Genomic DNA, 17,363 nt, shown 5'->3' on the forward strand with positions numbered 1-17,363 from the left:
GTTACAAAGATTAAATCAGCCTCACAACAGCCTTGTTAAATAAAGCATTACTGTCCCCCATTTTACAGGTGGGAAAACTACAGCAGAGTTGCAAAGAGACTTTCCAGAGGCACACACTGATACGAGGCCATAGGAGAGAACTAAACCTAAGTCCTGACTCCTAGTTGGCTAGCTCTCCCTCCGGTTTTGAGACAATCTGACAGCTAATCCTCACAATTTTCTCATAATAACCTGAGCTTATTTCTGACACGCAGTCACTGAAGGAGCAAGCCTAACCAGTGATTCTCACTGTGGACAGAGAGCTCCATTTTCCTGAGTCCTCAGGAGATCGCAAAACTTATTTTCCCTGCAGCCTTCATGCTTCCCTTCCCTTCTACTCTCTCACACACACTATCCTGCTTCCTCTATGATTTCGGCTCTACACACAAGGAAATAGAGTCATTCCTGATAAGTAGTCAACTTCCCAGGACAAAGAAAACAGACTGAAGCTAACAGGTTAAAAAGACATGCAAAAGTAGGGTGAGGGGTGGGCAGGGAAGAGGACTTCATTGTTCAGTGAAATTATCTTTAAAAAGCAGCAAGAAAAAGAAAAGTGCTTTGTCTTTCATTTTAAGATAGTGGTCAGCATATGGAAGACAAGACAGACTGTAGAAATTAAGCAAGCCCAGGCAGTGCAACCGGGTTTCTGCAGAAGGGCTCTCTGCTACAGAGCACCTGGCAGTGTGGTGGGCAGGGAGCCTCACGACAAAGAACTGCAGCAAGTGGCCAGAAGCCCTGGAGGGAAAGCCTGCTCTGTCCCTTCTCCAGAAGTTAGTCTCTTGTGCGACCATATTTCTCTGGGGCCATCTATGGATCTCCTTCTGCTAAACTTAGGGCCATGTCCCCCCAATACCCCCCAACACGTACTTGATGCTGTCGGTGTGAGTTTTGTATTCCATAATGGTGTTGGGAGGTAGGTTAAGCACTCGCCGAAGTGTATCCCGGATTCGGGCTGTGGTTGCTTGGTCGCTGGCAGTCTTATTCCATATTGAAATAATGTCCTCCTACCGGAGGAACAGACGGAATCATAAAAGCAAACCAGAGGCGGTAAGGGGAGCAAAGGCAACACCAGAAACCAGACTGGTGGCTTACCTGAAAGCGGACAGAGACCACAGCCCCACAGATCTCCTCTCCAACCATGAACTGTTCCCCCAACATGGCCAGGATGAGATTCTCCCAACAACGGGAGGCCAAGCCCTTCCGCAGCCGAATAATCCACTTGCCACCATTTTTATTTGCGTCATCCTGTAAAAAGACAAAGTGTTGACATTAGCTTTGTTCTTCTTCTTTTGCATTAAGGCAGTAAATAGACAAAAATCCTTGGCGTATGAAGAAGTCTTGTCATTTTACAATTATTCCACTCTGTACAAAAAAATGGCAGTAGCACTAGGAAGAGAAGAAAGGGAAAAACAAAAGAAAAACAAGGCTGGGATCCTTGGCATAAGCCATTTATTAATAATAAAATGGCTAAACAGACCTTTTAAAAATAGTCTTTACTGGATTTTAGGAATCAAAATGAAATGATGTCACATTTCAAGCACAGATTATTCATCACTTCACTTGCTAAATGTTTTCAGAGTGTCACTACATACCAAGTACAAAGACACGAAGCCCCAATCTCTACCTATATCTAGCCTAGTAGAGGAGACAGACAAGAAAATTACAGTAATGCTGCTATAATTACAAGTGCAGAGGTAACAGAGAGATGCACAATATGTTACAGAAGAACAAGACAGTCGGAAACACTCAAGAAGAGGAAACATTTAAGCTAGGTCCTGAGGGAAACAAGAGTTGGGCAGGAAGCGAGAGGGGGCACACTGGGAAGGACATGCCTTTGCACAAACTGAGTGTGAGTCAGGGAGCTGTAAACAGGAGGGGCTGGCTGCAGGGAAGGGAAGATTTAGAGATGACGGGAGATGAGGCTTGAAAGGTAAATTAGGTGCAAGATCATGTGATCAATGGAGAGCTATGAAAGATGGGCGTGGCGAGGATGAGAAGGTGGATGTGGCCACATTTGTCTTCTAGAAAAATGCCCTGGCATCAGAAGATGCACTATACCAGGGTGCAGCCAACCAATGCCTCTGCAAAGAGATCACAGAACTTAGCAAGATTATTTTCTTACCCACTTTAATCATATGTATACTATGTAAAAACATCATTCACACCCCCACACCCACGGGTTCCATGGGAATAGGGTACTAAAAAAAAATCTTTTAATGTTATAACACCATTTTAGTCATAAAATAATCTTTAAAAAACCACCCAGCACCAACCCACATAGACAAGCAGTGGCATCAGTGCCTTTACACAGAGGTCTAGGTTCCAAGGATATACCAAATAATGATGCAGTTTTGAGAGATTTTATTTATTCTTTTGAGATAGTGAGACTGTCTTCTCTTGGCTGGGTACGGTGGCTCACACCTGTAATCCCAGCACTCTGGAAAGCCAAGGTGGGAGGATCGCTTGAGGGCCGGAATGCAGTGAAGTCATCACAGCTCACTGCAACCTCAAACTCCTGGGCTCAAGTGATCCTCCTGCTTCAGCATCCCGAGTAGCTGGGACTAGAGGAGCTGCCACCACATCCAGCTAATTTTTAATTTTTGTAGAGATGAGGTCTCACTCTTGCTCAGGCTGGTTTCAAACTCCTGACCTCAAGCAATCCTCCTATCTCGGCTTCCCAGAGTGCTAGGATTATAGGCATGAACCACCACAACCAGCCAAGAGAAGACTTTAAAAATACTTTTAACATTGGCAGGGCTAAAAACAAAACAAACTTGCTTGAAAAAGCAGTCAGAGGCCCTCAGTCCTCACCTCCCACATGGGTTTAATTCCTTCTTTGAAGAGATGGAAGTCACTGTGGCCTGTCAGGTCCCCGGGACGTACCATATGGCTATAAAACCTCCAGAACTGCTCCACCTGCAGAGAGAAGGCCCCAGGGTATAAAAGATGTCTTTTGCTTTGAATGTATCTAAATATATAAGATTTAAGAACATAAGCATGGAGGGCACTGCTACAGGCTATCCTTTTTGGGGGAACACATTTTCATTTGTGGCATTGTGTGGAAAGGAGGACATGTTAGAGGAAAAGCATATCATAGTTTGATAAAAGAAAAATGTGACATTGACAATACAAGAATAAACTCTTTGGGTGAGAAATGCTTGCCTCAGCTAGGAGCTTTAATTGGTAAAGCCATGTTAATATGTACTCTCCCACTGAAGCTGCAGGATAATCATCACATGCAGTAAGAGGACCAGTTTCTTGTACAATGTAAACCTTTTAGTCTTGAGGCATATTAAGTTCCACACAGCCTCAGCCTGAATGCATATTTTTTTAGAACCAAATCACTTCCTTATCAAAGATTGTTTAACCGGAAAATAAAATATGGCATTAGCTAGAATGAAATACATTTTAAATGTGTAGTTATTGAGCAGAAGTGATAGAATCAACCACATGTACTACTCTATATCATGGTGCTGCTGCTTAAGACCAGGACAGTCCAAAATCAGAAAGGACTTAGTTTCTCGTGGCTAAGGTTTAAATCTTTCTTCTTAGCTAGAAAAATTATGTTTCTCCTTGTCCCTCCTTAATAATCCTGTTAGAAAACTAGACGTATTTTTCTATCAAATGTATGCTTATTTACATTCATCATAGGAGTCCTGTTTCTCTTGTTAATGTCTTAATGGGAGATATTATTTCCCTATTCACAGAGAACACCTACTAAGTACTAGCCAGCAAAGAGGCACACTTTAGGAGAAAAGAGGAAACAGAAGAGTCTGTAGAGGAACAGCTGGTATTTGCCAACACACTGGTGAGGAGGCTCTCAATCAACACACAGCAAGATACCATAACTGTGTAGCTGAAAACGGGCTGAGCAGACAGTTTCAGGTCATATTTCCAGATTTGGGTAGCAACTGAGGAGAAATCTACCTCACACTGCATGAAACAGCTGTCCTTCAGTTCCTCTCTGGAACAGGAGCCTGAGATGTATCTTTTGTGCTAGAAAGAAGCCAGGAACTAATGCCATCTGTAGGCCTTTAACACAGTGCCTCACCTCAGCAGCTGTGAAGCTTAACTGCACAGTGATTTGGGACATTAAGTCGTCATATGAACACAACAAGCAATAATCTAAACCTTTCTCTACCCTAACACAGTTGGAAGAAACAAAGTACACCCACTAGCACCAGTGGCTCACTGTGAATGAGGAACTGGAGGGGTGTGATGGAGAGAAAGCACACCAACCATCCCCACTTCCCCAGTAAACAATCGCTTTAACAGTTTGGTTTCCTCCGATCTTACAGCCAAACTACACAGTCTTATATCCAAACCATAAGAGAGATGAAATTAAGCAGCTTGAGAAATCTCACTGAACTTTGAAAGGTGGCTTTTGAAAGTTCTAACTGAAACCAAAAAATAAATGCTCGAACTCAGAATATGAGGTGCAGAATGGACCTCAGAAATCATCTCAACTACATTCTTCATCTTACAGTTGAGAAAATGGTTTCAGGGCTTGTTCCAGCTGAGAGAGTCAAGCACCAGAATAGATTAGCCTGTGATGCCCAAGACCAGTATTCTTTCTATTTCAAGATACTGCCTCCTTAGTCACCTTGATTTTAACAACTTTTAAATGTTGTTAAGATTAGGATTAAGAACCACTGGGAAATACGGCTTTGAATTTGATAAAAGGATTCACAGTGTAATTATTTCTCTGTGAGGAATTTAAAATTATGAGCCATTTCCTAATGCCTTGAATTACATGATAGCAGACTTTAAACACTCTGTGACACGTCCAATGAGTACTGAAGAAGGCTTAACCCAAGATGGTGCTCATGATAAACCACTCAACATATATGCCAAAAGAAAACAAAACAAAAACCCTCCTTGCACAAGTTGAGTAAATTCATATATGCTTTGTTATAACAGGAAAAGAAAAATGCTGACTTTGCTAATTACGTAATTCATGATTACTCCAAAAAAATTTAACAGATTCCTTTTTTTTTTTTTTTTTTTTTTGAGACAGAGTCTGGCTTTGTTGCCCTGGCTAGAGTGAGTGCTGTCGCATCAGCCTAGCTCACAGCAACCTTAAACTCCTGGGCTTAAGCGATCCTACTGCCTCAGCCTCCCAGGTAGCTAGGACTACAGGCATGCACCACCATGCCCGGCTAATTTTTTCTATATATATTTTAGTTGGCCAGATAATTTCTTTCTATTTTTAGTAGAGACGGGGTCTCGCTCTTGCTCAGGCTGGTCTCGAACTCCTGACCTTGAGTGATCCACTCGCCTCAGCCTCCCAGAGTGCTAGGATTACAGGCATGAGCCACCGCGCCCGGCCAGAATCCTTTTTTTAATTAAAAAAATTTCTTTTAAGAGACAGGGTCTCACTCTGTCACCTAGACCAGAGTGCAGCGGCATGATTTAAGTTCACTGCAGCCTTAAACACCTGGGGGCTCAAGTGACCCTCCTGGCTCAGCCTCCCAAGTAGCTGGAACTACAGGCATGTGCCACCACACCCACCTAATTTTTAATTTTCTTTTGCAGAGACATGGTCTCACTATGTTGCCCGGGTTGGTCTAGAACTGGCCTCAAGCCATCCTTTTGCCTCGGCCTCCCAAAGTGCTGGCATTACAGGTGTGAGCCACCACACCCAGCCATTAACAGAATCCTTAATGATATTCCTTTTATCAATGAACATGGAAGTGTAGATAAAAGAAAAAAATAAACAAATAAAAAAAACAAACTCCCTAGTCTAGTTCCTTGTCTGGTCCTCTCAGTGTTTAACCAGTTGTTCATAACATGATGACTGCCATTTTATCTTGAATGTCTAGCATTCCCACATAGCAAGCAGTCAAAACTTCTGGGATGAATTGAGGAATGTTACAAATGCACAGATATTTCAAAAGTTTAATTCTATTGTTCTTTCTCCCAAGAATTTCTTTCTAATCATCTATTCAAATTCTTTAAATTCAATCTTAAACCCATCTCTTCTAAGGCAGCTCTCCTCAAGTTGGAATCAATTTCTCTTTCCTCCGAACTCCAAGAGTGCCCTAGCCATGCCTTTCCCACAGCACCATTCACTGTCTAACCTGTATTAGAAATTCCTGGGCATGTCTTATTTCCCTAAGAACAGGCTCTGTGCCTTAATTCCTTTTAGACGTCTCTGAGGGCCTTGAATTCATTTAACATTTCTTGAGCCAAATATGAACCAATACACAAGCTATTTGTAATATTTCAAAAAAGCCTAACCTTACCAGTGCTAAAAGCAGCATAGGCCAACTAAACAAAATCTTTGCTTTGGAAAGAAATTATATCAACTCAGCATAGTAATGTTGATCTCACATTAACCAACTAATCTGATTACCAGTTAAATATGTGTATCTGATTAATAACAAATGAAAAAATATAGTTTGCCTACTAAGCAACATTTAAAAAGTTGGGGCCTCTGGGCGTGCATTTCATGTACTGTACGGACTTGGAACTGACTTTCACAGCCCACCCAACCTGAGTTTCAACACTGGCTCCCTCACTCAATCAAGTGAACTGTGAATGACTTGAGAGTTCACATCAGATACTTAACCCAAGTCCCATTTTACTCATTAGTAAAATATGGATAATATCACCAACCTCACAGGGCTATCATAACGATTGAGGGAAATTACACAAATAAAGTATCTATTATTGTGTCCTTACTCTTTATTAATTTATTATAATGTTTATTATTATAGTATTCTTTTCTAGTCTCTGCACTTTGTTTTTTTGAGATAGGGTCTTGCTTTGTTGCCCAGGCTAGAAAGCAGTGGTGGCATCATAGCTCACTGCAACCCTCAAACTCCTGTGCTTAAGCAATCCTCCTGCCTCAGTCTCCCCAGTAGCTGGGACTACAGGCACGCACCACCAGGCCTGGCTAATTTCTCTAATTTTTGCAGAGATGGGGTCTCACTATGTTGCTCAGGCTGAGCTCAAACTCCTGGGCTCAAGTGATCCTCTTGCCTCGGCCTTGGACACAGGAAAAATATGCTATTTCATGTATAATCACTAATAGAGCCAAAACCCTGATGGAAGGTTCTTAAATATAAAAGAAACTTTCAAACTTTACTTTCAACTTTACTGTCAAACTTCATGAGGAGAGACATGATGTACTATAAAATTTTGTATCCTCCTTAACACTCTGAACATAGTAAGGACTTCATAAATATCTACTTAAATAAGAAAATCAAACCTGTACTTTTATATCATGCCCTTCAGATCAATTCCACAATCCTCATACTTCATACTTACATGTTAACTATCAATGTCTAGTGAGAAACATAAGAATGAACAAATCTGATCTCAGGACTCAGGTCAGTCAATTAAGGAAACCATAATCTTAAATAGATTACACCAAGAGGGCAAATAAACATTATGATACAAATACAACCACAAATGTACTATCAAGGCACACTCCATTAAACCACTAAGTACTCACAGAGGCAAAGGTGCCAATCTGTTTGATATTCTGTTCATAGCTCTGCGAGCTGGTAGGACGGCCGGGGGTTCTCCTGGAGTACCAGAAAGTGTAGTTGTACTGAAGGGGATGTTCTGCTGGTCCAGGGACAACAGCCTGGGAAGTAAAGAATGTGTGTTAATCCTGGGCATTCATCACATGCTCTGAGACTGAGAGAACGTTTTACAGTGTCAGTCCTTACCACCTCCACAATGAAAAAAGGATACAACCTTAATTACCTGCAATGTGCCCAAGATTCTGCTTACACAGTGTATTTCCTTAACAGTTAACTGATTCTAAATTCCCATAAGACTTTCTCTGTGTTCTTACGGCTTTTATAACTTTCTCCCTCATATAGTAATAGGTATTTATGTTTGCATCTTATCTTAGCATATGCCCAGTCCAACTACTGCCTCTTCTACAACACTCTTATCAGTTACTGGCAAGTTGTTTAACCTGTTTGTGCCTCAGCTTCTTACCTGCAAAATGGGGAAAATAATAATAATAATAATAATAATAACCACCTCACAGGGCTGTTGAGAGGATCAAATGAGTTAGTGGATATTAAGTGCTTAGCACAGTGCCTAGCACAGAGCAAGTGCTCAGTAAATGTCAGCTATTATTATTATTACTACTATTAAATGTAAGCGCCTTGATCCACAGTTTCATTCCCCTTTGTGTCTTCTTAGCACCTAGCATAAAATGCTTACACTTGGAGAGTATTCAATATTGGGGAATAAATGAATTAATGATTCTTTGACATTTCAAGGAAAAAACTGATCTTTCCCTCATTCTCTAAATTTTCTCTTTTCCATGTCCCTTTCAACTTAGACTATTACTGACTGAAGAATCTAAAATTTGTAGGATTTGAAATACTCCACAGCAACTTATGAAGCAGCTAACAGCCTTATTAAACTCCAGCGTTAATCTCCCCCATCTCAAACTAGGAGAATGCTGCAAGCAAGGCAGCACCTCAAGATTTTGTGGCAAGGCCGGGCGCGGTGGCTCACGCCTGTAATCCTAGCACTCTGGGAGGCCGAGGCAGGAAGATCGCTCGAGGTCAGGAGTTCCAGATGAGCCTGAGCAAGAGCAAGATCCCATCTCTACTAAAAAATAGAAAGAAATTATCTGGACAACTAAAAATATATAGAAAAAATTAGCCAGGCATGGTGGTGCATGCCTGTCATCCCAGCTACTCGGGAGGCTGAGGCAGGAGGATTGCTTAAGCCCAGGAGTTTGAGGTTGCTGTGAGCTAGGCTGATGCCACGGCACTCTAGTCAGGGCAAAAGAGAGAGACTCTGTCTCAAAAAAAAAAAAAAAAAAAAAAAAGATCTTGTGGCAAGAGAAAAGTTCTAAGTCCCAAAATGAAGCGCAGTGATTCCAAAATCTTTTTTTGAGAACAAATTCAGATATTCCAAAACAGGATACCAGCAAGTTAATTTGGTATTTTCCAGATTCCACAAGATAATGAAGTCTCAAATCCAAAAGCAACTACATCTGTGTAGTGCAAAACTCACCTTCCTTTTGCTGCTGTTCTGATTCTTGTCTCGTTCCGTTTTTTCCTTCTCACCATCTTTCTGTGTGCTGTTTTCTTCATTCTGATCATGGTCCCCACTGTCATCATCTTTTAAGCTAAATGGGAAGACAAAACAATACCATTCCATGACTAAGCTGATTCTTACTTACCTAACAAAACCACCACAAACTACCAATGTAGCCAACCCAAAATCTCTCAAAATACAGGCCATGGGATGCATGTGAGATGAGAGACGGGCAAAGGAATGAAGGCAGGCAAATTAGGAGAATTAAACAAAAATGAAACACTCATCAGCTAACTTGTAAACTCTAGGAAGCACTGTTAGTTTTCTAATAAGCCACACAAAAATGCAGTTAAAGGGATTGTTTAAGGTAAACAGTTTAAGGGATTTTTCTTTGCCAAAAATACAGTCAATAATGAAGAGTTTCTGGTTTAAATAACTGCTTTGGCATTTCAAATGAAGGTTAAAAACTTATCTATACTGCTACTTTTCCTTCTTACCATCTCTCCTATCCATCCCCACTGTCACTGCTTTAGTTCAGGCTCTCTTCTCCTGATATTTCAATCATTACAACAAATTCCTAAATGGTCTCCCTGACACAAATCTCTTACCCTCTAACCATCCTTCCACCAGCATTATCCTTCTAAATGCAAATCTGATCATTTAACTTCCATGCTTAAAACTTTCAACGTCTCTCACCTTTGATGCTCATCCTCTAAGATAAGGGACAATAAAACATAAGATCCCTTAGAATCTGACTCCTGCCAGCCGGCATCCTCCTTCCCTCCTTCAGCAACCTCTGTTCCCACAACAGTGCCATTTGCAAACACTACCCCCACAGCCCAAGGTGCCATTCCTCCATGTCTGTTTTTCCTACTAGATGGAGAGTTCCCAATGTTGATTCATCTTGGTCTCCCGCACCCAGGACAAGAAGATGCTGAATAGGCCGGGTGCGGTGGCTCACGCCTGTAATCCTAGCACTACGGGAAGCCGAAGCGGGAGGATCATTTGAGCTCAGGAGTTGGAGACCAGCCTGAGCAAGAGCGAGACCCTGTCTCTACTAAAAAAAATAGAAAATAAATTAGCTGGACAACTAAAAATATATAGAAAAAATTAGCCAGGCACGGTGGTGCATGCCTGTAGTCCCAGCTACTCGGGAGGCTGAGGCACAAAGAGTACTTGAGCCCAGGAGTTTGAGGTTGCTGTGAGCTAGGCTGACACCACGGCACTTTAGCCTGGGCAACAGAGCGAGACTCTTGTCTCCAAAAAAAAAAAAATATATTGGGGGGGAAAAAAAAGATGCTGAATAAATGTTAAATGAAAAGGAAAAATAAGTGACTGAAAGAAGGAATGAACGTGTTCTTGCTTCATAAACAGAGTCAAATGTACTTTACGGACCACCCTCTCAGGAGCAGTGAAACTACCCCTAAGGCTTTCAGGTACACCTAAAATTCACTGGATGCAGACAAAGAGATAAATGGAAAGTGAGTCCACAAAAATAATAAAAATGCCATTTATTCTAGAGCTGGACCATTAACTCATCATATTCTCCAAAATCATCTTTCTGGTCCCAATAACAATATGTATAGTCAAATGAAGTTAGGCAATTCTCAAGAATGATACTAGAAATGCTCCAATTATAGTTCACATATTATCCTACACAGATATAGAAACCTGTTGTAGAGTATTTTGTATTTGTAGTTTGCTTTTTGCCCACTAATCAGATCCTTGGAGACAGGTACCCCCAGTGCCTAGCATATAATAAGCACCCAAAAAATATTAGAGTGGATGAGCTAGTCTTATGTTGGGTCACCTGCTCTACCTATTTCACAGCCCTAGCTGTAGGATATATAATCAAGTGGTCACACCCTGTGCCATGAACCTTCCTATCCCTACCCTGTCAAGACACAACTAGGAAGAACACCTGACCAAAGGGCAGTATAGCATGGGCCAAAAACCTATGTCTCAGGGAGGTGTTGCTCAAAAATATGAGCAGATTCTTCCCTGAGCATTTCATCCAAGAAATGAAAGATAACAGGCTCAGGAGCTGGGGCGGCCATATGGGCCCTATGCAAGAAAAGCCATGAGGGAATAAAGACAATGAGCAAAAGCAGAGAAGGCCAGTAAAGGGAAAGAGAGCAGATAAGCAGAGAAGGTGGAGAGAAGAGTTTGATTTTGATACTACCATCTCTCTGCTACCATCTCTCTGGCTTAGTTCAGCCTCCCTGGACTTCTGGGAGACCATTATCTATGCTTAGGATACTCCCCCAACCCCTTACGACACAGATGACAAACGGATTCCTTGTCACAGCAGGAAAAAAGCCTCCCCCTTTATTAAACTTGAGTTGGCTTGGCTCTCTTTTCAAAATGAGCCTGTCTAGCATACAAGTCCCATGGATTAAAAATTACCAACGTTTACCAAGCATCTACTGTGTGTATCAGCTACCATAGTACCAGTGCCTGTCTTCAAGGATCTAATTAAAGAGATTAAATACATACATACACATGGCTCAGCCTGGTGCAAGGGCCCCTGCTCTGCCCTCATGTGCCAACATCATCTCCTGCCTGGTTTCAACAAACCCCTTTCACTCCAGCTGTATCAACCTAATTGCAGTTCCCCCATTTCTCCCTTCTGTTATGCTCATGATATGATCTCTCTTCAAGAAACCACTCTTTGCCTAGTTAATTTATCCTTCAGGACTCAGATTGAGGGTCACTTTCTCTTGAAAACATTTCCTAATCTCTCCCAACCCAGACTGAGTCAAGCTCCCCTCTTTTGAATTTTCCCATATAAATGTACGCATTTGTTCCAGCTATACTATCACAGCCAGTTTTTTTGGTCTCCCGATCAAGCACATCTCACAGGTTCTTCTGCTTAGCCCCAAGACAGCTCCTAACTCTCTTCTGTAGGGCACATCCCTGATATGCAACTACTTTATTCTTCTTGGCTTCCATCCCCCACAACAGCCTTTGGGATCCCCTGGCACTAGATCTTGGCTGAAAAGGGGCACAGTCACAGCAGCATCTCCCATTTTTGCTAGCCCCAAGAAAAGTAATATTTACGTTCCCTTCCATTCAGTGGCTTTGCTGCTGATCACTACTAGGAAACAGAGAAAGAATAAGAAAAATAATTATGTGAGAGAAGAAACAATGTTACTGTGACCCCTGGACCACTTTCCACTCCCTTCTAAGACAGTAAATGGAAACCTTAATGGACCTTCATCTACTGCTTTCATTTCTCGAGGGTGGAGATAACCAAACACCCTGCCCTCTGAGCCTACATTTAAGGCAAATCTTTTATATCCTATTTTTCATGGGCTACTCTTCCCAACTTGAAGCTGGATTTGAGCCAAGATACAACTCAGACTGAAAAATCCGTGCTCCATAAACTCAGGCAATTAGCATCTCTAAGGATATCCAGACTGAGTGGTACCTTAGTTATCAAGCTTCTGCCCAGGTATTTCCTCACATTCTCTGAACTAGACCGATTCCTTAAGGGTAGAAACTTGGTCCAATTCATCTTTATACCCCACCATCAGACAATGGTATAAAACAAACCAGTTTAATGAATGGATCTCTAAAGTCAAAGTGATGAGTGCCAAATAAGTGGTTCAGACAATAGTTAAGAATGGGCCAAAAGACTGATATAGAATAAAAAGCAAATGATATAGAACAAGGACAAAATCAAGTATGGCATCTAGATCTGAAAACCAAGTTTATTACAGTTGGGACTGCAGTTCTTGTGAAAGCATCTTAGGGTTTTACATGTCAATGGGGGGCCTCCCCCTCCCCCCAAAAGCAATTACAATCTTCAGTTTCATTTAGAGAAGCAGAATCCACACAGTAAAGGAGGTGAGAGCTCCTCTTTAATCTGAGCCAACCAGATTACACTACTGTATATATAATAATTAAAAATAATTATCCTTTGGCCAGGAACTCAATGAAAAAAATGTAAAATAAAAAACAAACAAAAATTAGTTAATAAATAGAAGTATTAAAATGACCCAGGTTCCTGAATCATAGAAAACAGTTAAAAAAAAGAAAATCACCCAGGTTATTTTTTTGTCAAGAGGTGCTTGAACCAAGGTTAAACCACAAACCTGGGATGACTCTTCCTGTTCTCTTGGACAAGTGACTTAACCTTGGAGAGCCTCATCATTATCTATAAAAGGAGGTAACAAGACCCACTTCACAGGGTTGTTAGAAACAGAAGAAATACATATGAAAAGAACCTAGCAAAATGCCTGTGGAAGCCCATTATTACCATTCTTACTGTAGACCCCCAAATAATTTGGGTAGGACTGAGATAGATAACCCATAAAACATCTTCTTAGGGTGAAATTTGATTTGCTCAAATTAGTGGGGGAAGGGATAAGGGTTCTAGAGAGCTCCACTGAGGCAGGATTTAGATCTAGAGTTAGGTGTTGCAGGGTTTATGGCGGGGATGGAGGTGAGGGTGGAGGTGGGAGAAGGGGCTCATACAGAGATGGGCTCAACTAAGCAGCAGGATGGAGAAGGGGTCTGCCAAAGATTTTTCTGAAGAAGCAGAGACCTTTCAGCAACCAGAAAACATTCCTGAGCTGCCTGGAGTGTTACAAATCCAGTATCCCCTGAATTTGCACACCAGCACTGGCTGTACTGGAAAAACCCCAATTTCCCATCAGTAGCACCAGGTCACAACCTAAACTAATGGTAATGCTACTTTACATTTATATCTCACTATTTAGCAATTTGCACAAGTACCTTGAAGCACTGCCGAGTGTGATTTGATCCTTAGCACACCCGGGTGCAGCATCAGGGTACTATCCACTAATGTGGTTTGGACAACAGTGGCTCAGAGACTGGGTAACTTTTCTGCTGTGAAATAACTGGTAACTGGTGGGTCTAAAACTAGAAAGCCAGGTTTTCAGATGAGAAGACATTTACTAGATCACTAGAAAAGAGGTAAGAACATAATATACCTCAAGACACAATCCTTGGAGCAAAGATACTTTTACATTTCCTTTCTGCACCTCCAAACTATTTGATGGTGAAACTAGGAATCAGAGCGGGTACTTTAGAGTGCAGGAGGAAGCAACGACAAAGCACACCTAGCTCTGGGCAAGTGTGATGGAAGACTGCAACAGAAGGGGGAGGAAAAAGGACAGCAGGAAGAGTTTTAGAGAGATGACGAGAATTCCGCAACTGAGCCCTCCACTGTGCTGAGCGCAGCAGCCACATTACCTCACTGCATCTTCAAAACTCTTAAGACACAGGCTGTTACCGTCCCCACTATGCAGATGAGAAAACTGAGGCTCTGAGGCGGAGAGGTGACTTGCCCAAGTCACCGAGTAAATGTGTGACGAGAGTTGAATTCAGAGGTAGGGCGGCAAGGCTGCAGGAACAACCAAACCGCGGAGGTCTCCACCCCTCCACGTCGCCGGCAACCCGCACCCATAGGGGCGGGGCGTCCTAAAATTTCCTCCTTCCAAGCGGCACGGCCACCCCTCGCCCGGACCTCGCGCTTCCCCTGGGTCTGGACCCCCCGATGTCTCCCGGCCCCCTGCAACCATCGCTCGCCGGCCCCCTCCTCCCCGCGGCCCAGGCCAGGTCCGGCCGCCCCTCGAGCCCAGGAGGGAGGCCGGTACCGCAGTTCGCGCAGCCCTGGCCCCACCGGGGGCCGGCGCGGGGAAACGGTCGGTGGAAGGGGCCCCGGGGGGCCGGCCACGCGCCACTCACGCGTCGAACTTGTTGTTCATCCTCTCGCTGCCGCTGTCTCCACAGCCTCACGGAGTGACTTCCGCTCCACGGGGTCCCTCCGCCTTGGGCCCGGCCACTTCCGGTTGCGCGGGGCGCGGCGGAACGTCGGCGCGCATGCCCGGTGGGGGGCAGCTAATCCCAGGGCGCCAGCCCAGGGCGGCTGCGCAGAGGCCTGGTCGCAATGGCTAGGTAGCTGCGGGCCTCGGCTCTGTCCAGGTTCGTCGTCTGTGTGGGTCGCCGGCCGCTTAAGGGAGCGCGTCTCGTCCCCTCCCGCAGCGGCTCGGAAAACAAGGCAGCACCGCGTCGTTGACAGCGCGGGCTCTGGACTCGCAGCTTGGTAAAAATCCCGACTCCACCTCCAGTGCTGGCCGCACCCTCCGGTATCTCTCTCAACCTCTTCCAGGCTCTTTCCTGTCTGGCAGTGACGCTACTACACTGTAGTACTGGCACACGTCATTTTATTGCTTCGCAGATACCGCGTTTTTTGCAAATTGAAGGTTTGTGGCAACCGTGAGTGGAGCAAGTCTATTGACGCTATTTTTCCAACAGCATGTATCCACTGTGTTAACATTTGTAACACGTGTGTCTGTGTTACATTTTGGTAATTCTCGAAATATTTCAAACTTTTCCATTATTTTTATATCTATTATGGTGATCTGTGATCAGTAATCTTTGATGTTACTATTGTAATTGGGGGTGCCCAAACTACACCCATAAAAGACAGTGGTGAACTTAAGCCATAAATGTTGTGTGTGTTCTGACCATTCCCCTAAAGGGCCATTCCCCATTCCTCTTCCTCTACTGAGCCTCCGTATTCTCTGAGACACAACAATATTGATATTAGGCCAATTAATAATCCTACAATGGCCTCTAAGTGTTCAAGTGAAAGGAAGAGTCGCACCTCTCTCACTTTAAGTCAAAAGCTGGAAATGATTAAGCTCAGTGAGGAAGGCATGTCGAAAGCTGAGATAGGCCGAAAGCTAGGCCTCTTGCGCCAAACAGTTAGTCAAGTTGTGAATGCAAAAGAAAAGTTCTTGAAGGAAATTAAAAGTGCTACTCCAATGAACACACGAATGATAAGAAAGCGAAACAGCCTTATTGCTGATATGGAGAAAGTTTTAGTGGTCTGGATAGAAGATCAAACCAGCCATAACATTACGTTAAGCCAAAGCCTAATCCAAAGCAAGGCCCTAACTCTCTTCAATTCTATGAAGGCTGAGAGGGGTGAGGAAGCTGCAGAAGAAAAGTTCGAAGCGAGCAGAGGTTGGTTCATGAGGTTTAAGGAAAGAAGCCGTTTCCATAACATAAAAGTGCAAGGTGAAGCTGTAAGTGCTGATGTAGAAGTTGCAGCAAGTTATCCAGAGGCTCTGGCTAAGATAATTGATGAAGGTGGTTACACTAAACAACAGATTTTCAATGTAGACGAAACAGCCTTCTATTGGAAGAAGATGCCATCTAAGACTTTCATAGCTAGAGGGGGGAAGTCAATGCCTGGCTTCAAAGCTTCAAAGGACAGGCTGACTCTCTTGTTAGGCGCTAATGCAGCTGGTGACTTTAAGTTGAAGCCAATGCTCATTTACCATTCTGAAAATCCCAGAGCCCTTAAGAATTATGCTAAATCGACTCTACCTGTGCTCTATAAATGGAACAACAAAGCCCGCATGACAGCACATCTATTTACAGCATGGTTCACTGAATATTTTAAGCCCACTGTTGAGACCTACTGCTCAGAAAAAAAAATTCCTTTCAAAATATTACTGCTCATTGACAATGCTCCTAGTCACCCAATAGCTCTGATGGAGATGTACAAGGAGATTAATGTTGTTTTCATGCCTGCTAACACAACATCCATTCTGCAGCCCATGGATCAAGGAGTGATTTCAACTTTCAAGTCTTATTATTTAAGAAATACATTTCATAAGGCTATAGCTGCCATAGATAATGATTCCTCGGATGGATCTGGGCAAAGTAAATTGAAAACTTTCTGGAAAGGATTCACCATTCTAGATGCCATTAAGAATATTCGTGATTCATGGGAGGAGGTGAAAATGTCAACATTAACTGGAGTTTGGAAGAAGTTGATTCCAACCCTCGTGGATGACTTTGAGGAATTTAATACTTCAGTGGAGGAAGTATCTGCAGATGTGGTGGAAATAGCAAGAGAATTAGAAGTAGAGCCTGAAGATGTGACTGAATTGCTACAATCTCCTGATAGAACTTTAACACATGAGGAATTGCTTCTTATGGATGAGCAAAGAAAGTGGTTTCTTGAGATGGAATCTACTCATGGTGAAGATTCTGTGAACATTGTTGAAAGGACAACAAAGGAATTAGAATATTACATAAATTTAGTTGATAAAGCAGCGGCAGGGTTTGAGAGGATTGACTCCAATTTTGAAAGAAGTTCTGCTGTGGGTAAAATGCTATCAAACAGCATTGCATGCTACAGAGAAATATTTCGTGAAAGGAAGAGTCAGTCAATGCAGCAGACTTCGTTGTTGTCTTGTTTTAAGAAATTGCCACAGCTACCCCAACCTTCAGCAACCACCACCGTGATCGGTGAGCAGCCA

The 17,363-nt window shown here is 42.9% G+C and overlaps 1 protein-coding gene across 4 annotated transcripts in view; it reads right to left on the reverse strand.

Annotated features, from left to right (window-relative positions):
- Positions 1-15,177, reverse strand: part of EIF4E2 (eukaryotic translation initiation factor 4E family member 2) — a 30,596-nt gene extending 15,419 nt beyond the window's left edge. For 2 of the 4 annotated variants that reach the window (XM_045559627.1, XM_045559626.1), the window contains exons 1-6: positions 14,773-15,176; positions 9,034-9,148; positions 7,499-7,633; positions 2,851-2,955; positions 1,132-1,284; positions 907-1,043 (exon numbers count right to left, since the gene is read on the reverse strand). In XM_045559627.1, the coding sequence (XP_045415583.1) occupies positions 907-1,043; positions 1,132-1,284; positions 2,851-2,955; positions 7,499-7,633; positions 9,034-9,148; positions 14,773-14,792 (665 nt within the window). In that variant the 5' untranslated portion in view covers positions 14,793-15,176. Of the gene's footprint in view, positions 1-906; positions 1,044-1,131; positions 1,285-2,850; positions 2,956-7,498; positions 7,634-9,033; positions 9,149-14,772 lie in introns of all 4 variants that reach the window. The other 2 variants (XM_045559625.1, XM_045559624.1) reach the window with 2 other exon arrangements.
- Between the last annotated feature and the right edge of the window lie 2,186 nt (positions 15,178-17,363).

Source organism: Lemur catta, chromosome 8 (assembly GCF_020740605.2).
Source record: "Lemur catta isolate mLemCat1 chromosome 8, mLemCat1.pri, whole genome shotgun sequence".
NCBI lineage: Eukaryota > Metazoa > Chordata > Mammalia > Primates > Lemuridae > Lemur > Lemur catta.